General features: G+C 30.9%; 1 protein-coding gene across 1 annotated transcript; it reads left to right on the top strand.

Annotated features, from left to right (window-relative positions):
- Positions 1–5,315: 5,315 nt before the first annotated feature.
- Positions 5,316–7,074, top strand: LOC114733621 (UDP-glycosyltransferase 83A1-like). The gene is made up of 2 exons (XM_028921112.1): positions 5,316–5,823; positions 6,088–7,074. Exons 1-2 carry the CDS (start codon positions 5,328–5,330, stop codon positions 6,942–6,944), a joined length of 1,353 nt encoding a protein of 450 aa, XP_028776945.1. The 5' UTR covers positions 5,316–5,327; the 3' UTR covers positions 6,945–7,074.
- Positions 7,075–8,806: the final 1,732 nt, after the last annotated feature.

The following is an 8,806-nucleotide window of genomic DNA, read 5'->3' as shown; positions in this document are numbered from 1 at the left end:
TTCGTTAGAGAATGGAGTTCATACATTACATATTTGTATAAATCAACAATTTTGAATATTTATACAAGATAGAAAACAAGATTGGGGTAGGAGCAGAGAAAGAAAATTAGGGTTTGATTATATGAATTATATTTTTTATTTTTTATTTAATTTATATTTAGTTATTTTGTATTAATTTTTTATGAACAAATCATATGATGGAAAGAAGTCTTTTAGTTGTAAGGACTACTAACTGCATTGTATCACATAATAAGTGTTTGCATATTAAAAGTGGTTATATTAAATTATTATAAGATTTTAAGATTTTTTTATTTATCTTTTTACAATTATTTCACCATATTTTTATATGGTCTATATTATTCCTTTTAACCCATTGCTTTAGTTTTAATATCTTTTTACAATCCTTTAGGTAACATTTAATTTTTGCCACTTGAATGGATAATCAAGCTTCTATTACATCGCCATCTCCAACCCTCAATGGAATATCTCAATGTGCTTCAACCCCTCTTCAATTTTTTTTAAATGTTTTATTCTTTTCTCAACTGTATGGAGATTGACGCAAAACGTTTGAATTTCAAGGCTTTAATTACAATCTTGAGAGTTGTTTTGTTCTAAATGGATTATGAATATTATTTATTTAGATATTTGCTAAGACTTGTTTTAAATTATTTCTGGATAATTTCAATGTGCGAAAATGTAAAACTATGAAATGTAATTTTTAGTTATGGACGAAAGTTTTTTTACATGTGATATTGGCAGGTTATCACTATTTGGGCAACGAAGCCCGCCCTGCCCAGCCCGCCCATGCCTAGCCCAAAATGGTTAGGGCTTCTATGGGCAGGGCCGGGCAGCGGGCTGCAAAATGCAGCCCGTTCATATCTCGGGCCGGGCATCGGGCAGGGGTCCTGCCCTGCCCAGCCCTGCCCATGTGCACCCCTAATAATAAGTAGCAAAATATTCTTTGCTTGTTTCATCGAATAATGAAATAAATGGATCAACTTTTGATTTCACCTGTGAATTTCTATAAACACTGCCTTTAATTAAACCATGAAAGTGATATGGGAATTAATTAGCGTGCAATCTTGTTAATTTTAGTTGTGGCAAACAGTTGTAAATTGAAAGCTACCTAATTGCTTTTTCTGTTGTTAGTTGAGATAATTCTTCGAATTTTTCTTTATTTTGGGAGAAAACGACAACTAAAAATTTAAAAGTTGTAATATTGATAATTTAATGACTTTAATATTTTTAAAAAGTTCAAAGGGTCAAAAGACATGAAAATTAATTTCAAAAAACCGACAAAAAATGCAACAATATAATAGATTGTAACTTAAGAAAGTGTGTATACAATATATGTATAGAACCTATATGATGAGTTAGAAATTAAAAAATAATAATAATAAATTAATAAAATGTCATGTAAGAGAATATGTATGATAATTTTAGGAAATAACAATTCTATAATATATCGTAGCCATTTTCATCGCTCCTATGCAGAAATTATAACGTTAACAAAAACATTATTGTAGAATCTTTAAAGTGAGTCAAAATTTTCAAGAAATATAAATAATAACAAGGACACGCAACAATAGTAAATAAGTATTTATCAAAAGCTCTAAGGCTTATATATATCACGTCGGTTTCTATTATAAATTATTTGTGGGAGAAATATTTTTTCCTAAATATAAATCATTTAAAAAATTATTAATGATTGTTTTCTAGCTAATTTTACCATCATTAACAAGAGAGTGAGAGAGAGGCCCGGAAAATACAAGAGCAAATGTATAGCATGTTTTTTCAAACACGCATTCTTTAACAATGAGAAACTTGAAAATTTTATCAATCGAAGACATATTTAATTTAATAATTCGTGAGAATTCATTAAAAGTAATTCATAATAGCGATTAAACTAGCATATTGCCAACATTCTTTGGAATTGGTAGTTTAAAAAAGTACTACTCCATCTCTTATTATAAGATCCTTTTAATTAAATTACGTGATTAAAATTAATTAAAAATAATTAATATATAGCAAATGTAATTGTTTTTTAAATATACACTTATATATAAATGAGTAAATGTGAAAGAGTAATAGTAAAATAAATAAAGAAAGATTACGGCACAGGCCTCTCCATTTCTTTTTTCATCCATTCCCTCCATTTCCCTAATCCTAGTCTTTCATTTAATCTGCGGCTGAACAAACGCAAAGGCACGTGGCATTTAATATCTTGGCATCACCCCCAGTAAAAATCCCCCTTTCGGTTTCTTTTTTATTTTTAAAATATACTTTTAATTCCTTAACTTTATATATATTCCATTTTGACCGCTTCATTTTAAAAAATGAATTTTTAATCCCCTAACTCTAAAATTATTAATAAAAAAATAATGATATTGAGCTCCTGAATACTGGTAAAATATTACTAAATTCTAACATATTAAGTTTAATATTCAAAACAAATATGATTATTACAAAAAATTATTATTTAAGACTAATAATTTTAATTTTAAGGTTAAAAAACTGAAAATATTTGCAGTATTCAGTCTCCTAGGGCTTCTTCAATCTCGAGACATTAAATTAATATTTGCAGTAACAGCAAAAGCAATTTACTTTTAAAAAAAGGCCATGGGATGGGCAATTAATTTGGCTAATCATTTAATATATTAATGCATGTTTTTTATTTTTTACCTCTAATCAATTATATATCTCATATCCCTCTTTTTTTTAAGAGAAAATCCCATATAAATATCACTTGAATTCAAAAATTTCAAATTAGTCATTCTAATTTTTCAAAAGACAAATAAGGCTCTAGGTATTAAATTGGAATTCACAAATTTTGACAAATTACTTCTATACCCTTTCTTTCATCTTTTTTTTGTCTTCTTTCTCTCTTCGTGTTGCAGAAACATAGAGAGAGAGAGTTTTTCTCTCTCCCTTCAAATCCTCTTCTTCTTTGAGGGATAGTCATTGTAGATTTTTTTTCTCTTGAGCTAAATTAGAGAAAACTTAGCTTTGTTGCTTCTATTTCTGATTTACTTGAAGGAAGTCATGAGAACTAGACCAGCAACTGTGGGTCATCGATCTTCTTTAGAGAGAGAGGGAGGGAGGGAAGACATGACTAAATCTTCTTCTTCCTCAACCATGATAGCAGCAAAGTAGCTGCTGTTATAGGCATTCTATTTTTCAGACTTGCTGCTTGCAAAGTCCTTGGACAACATGAAATGATTTTTTCATCGACATCGCATAGACAAGCTTAGACAACTTGAAATGATTTTTTCATCGACATCGCATAGACAAGCTTAGACAACTTGAAATGATTTTTCCATCGACATCACATAGACAAGCATATTTTTCCAATCAAAGTTTTCTTTCTTTTTGGCCATAGAAAGTCTTCTATTTTTCATATCAAAGTCTTCTATTTTCAGTTACACGTATATTGAAGGAAGTGATTCTCATTGTTTTCTTGCTCCTTGTGACTACTCAAATCATCTAAAGTCATTAGGTGATGATGAGTTTGTTGGTAAACAAGCTATTCCTTCTGAAGATGATGTATAGTGAACGGGATATGTTTTGTGACTTTAATGACAAGAAAATATTAGCTGTTGGTAATTTAATCGTATATATGTAATACAATTATTGTCATTGCTGGTTTTTGGTAAATACTATTATTTTAGTGGTGAATTTCATTGCAAGTATAATAAATCATAAAAGTTATTATTAACATGCTTATTATGATGTATTTCAGATCTATTTGTCTCCTATCTATTAATTTCTCAAAACATTTACCCCATTGTTTAATTCCCCTAAGAGGTTATACTTGGTGAAAATTGACTAAGTCAAGAGTATAAAAATGGTCAAATGCATTTTTCAGGTTATCAATCACGTTACATGTCTAGTCAATTTGTCTAACTTAGCCTCCCAAAAAAATTGCACCAAATCTGGAAATGACTAATAGCATGTTGCAAAATGTGTTATGGAAATGGTCATATGCATAACATGTTTATTAAAATTGTCAGTTGTCAATCACATTACACATTTAGTAAAATTATCTGAAAATAGCTAATAATAAGTTGCAAAATGCATTATGGAGATAGTTAATTTCATATGCATAACACGTTCATATGCATTTAATAAGTTGTCAATCACATTACACCTTTACTAAAATTATCTGAAAATGGCTAATAATAAGTTGCAAAATGCATTATGGAGATAGTTAATTTCATTTTGCAAGTTGTCAATCACATTTTAGGTTAGTAAAATTGTTTAGAAATTGCTAATAACAGGTTACAAAGCGTGTTATGGAATAGTCACATTTATTTTGCAAGTTGTCAATCACGTTACATGTTTAGTAAAATTGTTTGAAAATAGCTAATAACATGTTGCAAAATGAGTCATTGAAATGGGCAAATTCATTTTACAAGTTGTTAATCACACTACATGTTTAGTAAAATTGTTTGAAAATTGCTAATAATAGGTTACAAAATATATTATGAAAATTGATACTTTTTATTTCACAAGTAGTCAGTCACGTTACATGTTTAGTAATTTTGTTCAACTCAATTTTTTGAGTTTCGCTTACTTTATAATGGTTAATAACAAATTGCAAAACACATTATGAAAATGATCAAATTCAATTTGAAAGTTATCAATCACTCTGCAAAAGCTGTTGATGCTCTTCATTTTACTTTAGTGGCAGTTTAGTTTTTTTACCAAACTTTGCAAATCTCAGATTCCTACCTCATGTCCATTTCGTCTTTTTATTTATTTACATGACCTATTTGTCTTTTTAAATTTCAAAAGGTATTTTCAGTCATTTCTCTCTGTTTTTTTTTACTTATTTTTTCCTCATCTTCTTTTTCTCTCATTTCTCTCTTGCTTGCCACCTCTATAAATAAGGGCATCTCATAAGTATTTTTTTTACATATTTTTTTTAAAATAATTTTTTAAATTGCGTGATTTGGTTATTTAGTAATTCATAACATCTAATTATTACCTGGTCAATCTTGTCGTCTCCCCATGTGGCCCCCGGATTAAACAATATTAAACGGCAGCTCAAGCATCCATGTACAGAGTTCCGTTTGAAGAAACCCACGCAGTTACAAATTCCATCCAGATATAATGGATTCTCATTAGTCCAATATGTGTTTGGCGAAAACGCGGTTTTCTGCTCCCCTTGGTGCGCCGCCGGACCGTAAAAGTATTTAACAATTATATAGCCACTGGGTGTCAGTCTGAAATAAATAGAAGCCTACTTCAACCTCTTCAGATTTGGCTTCAAAATCACACCCTTCTAAGTTCTAAGCCAACCTTATCTCTTTCGCACTCTCGCAGAAATGGGGATTCCTCACTTTCTCGTTATACCATACCCAACACAAGGACACTTGAATCCCAGTATGCAGTTCGCTCATGCTGTGGTCAAACATGGCTGCAACGTCACTTTCCTAAGCACAGAGTTCAACCACCAAAGAGCGATGATGAAGGCTGCGAGTTCTGATCAAGAAAACCTCTTGGGATCAAAGATCAAGTTAGTCTCACTCCCGGATGGTTTAGATCCTGAAGATGAAAGAAGAGACTTGCAGAATCTGGTTTTTTCAATCAAAAAGACCATGCCTTTAAGCCTTCCTAAACTCATAGATGAGATTAATGCTTTAGATGGTAACAGTAAGATCACTTGCATAGTTGTTACTGTTAATATGGGATGGGCCTTAGAAATTGGAAGCAGACTGGGAATCAAAGGTGCTCTGCTCTGGCCTGCCTCTGCAACTACTTTGACTCTCTGTGATTCCATTGACAGCTTCATTGATGACGGTGTTATTGATTCTGAAAATGGTAAAATCTTTTACCTCTATTACGCTCAAAAGCTGTTTGCAAATAAGACTACGTCTTTGGCCTTGAATAATTCTCCAACAGGACAAAAAAACTTGTACTCTTCTCAGTTTTGATCCATCTCTGCTTAAAATTTCGTTTTTTAATTTTCATTTTTTATTTGTATTTTGAACTCCAAAAGTTCCACCAAACATATCAGGATTATAAATGATGTGATCTCTTTTTCATTCTCTTCCCTTCAAAATCTTGAACCTATTTCCATTTCAGGACTTCCGATCAAAACCCAGAAAATTCAGCTTTCTCCTAGCATGCCTCTGATGGCCCCAAAAGATTTGCCTTGGTGCAGCCTGGGAAGGGTCTACTTTGAACACCTGGTACAAGAGATTCAGACTTGCAGGTTAGCACAATGGTGGCTCTGCAATACTGTGCATGAACTTGAACCTGTGGCTTTTTCCACATCACCAAGGCTCTCGCCTATTGGTGGCCCAATGTTGGCAAATAGTGACTACAACCCAACATCATTCTGGGAAGAAGACAGAACCTGTCTACATTGGTTAGACCAACAACAACCTAAATCTGTCATTTATGTTTCTTTTGGTAGTTTGTCAGTGTTGGAGCCTAACCAGTTTACAGAACTAGCACTTGCGCTCGACCTTTTGGATATGCCTTTTCTTTGGGTTGTGAAGCCTGCGAATGAACAACATAATGCATACCCACATGCGTTTAAGGAAACTAATAAGGGTAAAATTGTTGGTTGGGTCCCACAGAAGAAGGTCTTGAAACACCCTGCCATAGCTTGTTTCATTAGCCATTGTGGTTGGAATTCCACCATGGAAGGTTTAAGTGGTGGGGTGCCTTTCTTGTGTTGGCCATTTCGCAATGACCAGTTCGTGAACAAGTTTTTTATTTGTGAGATTTGGAAGGTTGGATTGGGACTTGACAAGCAAGAAAATGGGGTTATATCAAAGGATGAGATCAATAAGAAGGTGGAGCTGGTTCTTGGAAGTGAAGATATGAAAGCAAGGTCTTTGAAATGCAAGGAAATTGTGATAGAAAACATGGAAAAAGAAGGTCGTCAATATACAAGGAATCTCAACAACTTTATCAACTGGACCAAGGAGTGAACATGTTCCTGCTGATCAATTAATAAAGGGTCGGAATTCCTATTAGAGAATGTGATGTGTATCCAAAAGCTTGAGGTTCCTCATTTACGTATTCATAAGCTTGACGCCAAGAAAAAACATAATTCCTCTCTTGTTTTTATATAATTTTATTTTATTTTAATTAAGACTTCGTAGTTTTTTTTTTTTTTGAGTTCTTGTAATTTCGTCACCTATAAGTATTGGTCCCTATATTTCGTAATTTGGCAACTTGTAAGAGAAACAACAGCGGATGACATGACTGGTTCTCATTCAGCATACACATAGATTAATTTTTCCATTTAAATAAAATCAATATCAACTAAATTATAGATTATGGGGGTGTTTGGAGAATAGTTTCTAGAAAATAGATTATGGAAAGAATAGATTTTGTGAAAAAATAATTCTGAGAAATGAGAGTGTTTAGATAGTTGTTATCAGAAACACTTTTTATATATACAAATTACTAAAAAAACATAAGTTAATATGATAATTACATAAAAGATAGATTTTATGATATATTTTAATTTGAAAGAATAAAATTGTTAATAATATTTTTTTTACCAACATAATTAATAATACATAAGACAATATAATTAATAATTAATTAATATGTGTATATATATTTATAATATCTAAGATTAAATATGTTTATAAAAAAATAATTGAGGGATATTAAAGTCATATTATTGTTGAGATCTACTCTGTCAGGTACAATCATACTTTTCAATTTCAGCCAGAAGTAGAATAGATTCACTTCTCCTGAAACCATGGTTTTAGATTCCAAAACTGTGGTTTCGGATTATTTTTCCAAAATTGATGTTGTTTGGGTGATACCCCACCCAAACTATGATTTTGCCTCCCAAACTATAGTTTTGGGGGCACCCAAACAGGCCCCCCACACCATATATAAGTGTAAGGAGATGGTTAAAAATGTAATAAATTTTTATTTTCACTTTGGTATAAATAAATTTTTGTTTCATCGTTCTATGTTTAAACAACATTTTCTTTGTCCTGATGAGGGCATTAGATTATTGTATCATATGTCGTAGTGTGTTGTTTCCCGGTCTCTCCATTTCGTTTACATCCATTTCCCTCCATTTTTATTTACAAATCAATTGTAGGAAAAAAGATTGTTCTTAAATATAAGTCACTTGTAAAGTAATTAATTTTTTTTAATTTTATCCTATTGACTTAATAACTACAGAGAGTGATAAAATGAATAGGTAAGAAATATATTTTTAAAACATTTTCTAATAAGGACAAATATGAAAAAATTATAAATTTAATGTATTTATTGATTTACGGGTTTAGGATACAAGTAACTTATAAATAGAGACAGAATGATATAATTTTTTAAAATGCAGGAAAACATAATAATTTATTTATCACTTTCTGAAAATATAGCATTAGTCCAGTTTGTTTTTCTGAGGAACACGCCAAATACCATAAAAACAATAAAAATTGTTATCTTAAAAAAATTGTCATTATTTTTTGTTGTTTGCCAGCAAAAAGTTGTCGTTATTCTAAACTAAAGAAACAAATAAGTAAACAACAATTTTATACTGCCTTCTTTTAACTGATTTTTTCTACTATCTTAATTGAATGGTGTGCAACCTTTTAAATAGTTTTATCATTTTTGTGTAAAATTTTTATTATTCTAATTTTTGCCTATAATTAATAATGTGGAGTGAGAAAATAGAGAAAGAAGAAGATTAAAAGGGAGGAGAGACTGGAGAGTGGGTGCATAAAAAAAACAAAGGCTAAAATATATTTTTAATCTTTTAATTTTACACAATGTTTTATTTTGATCCATTAACTTTAAAAAGTATATTTTCAGTTCTTTA

The sequence above is a fragment of the Neltuma alba genome, unplaced genomic scaffold (assembly GCF_004799145.2).
Source record: "Neltuma alba isolate B1F8T4 unplaced genomic scaffold, ASM479914v2 tig00013021_pilon, whole genome shotgun sequence".
NCBI lineage: Eukaryota > Viridiplantae > Streptophyta > Magnoliopsida > Fabales > Fabaceae > Neltuma > Neltuma alba.
This window is presented reverse-complemented; position numbering and strand designations above follow the sequence as displayed.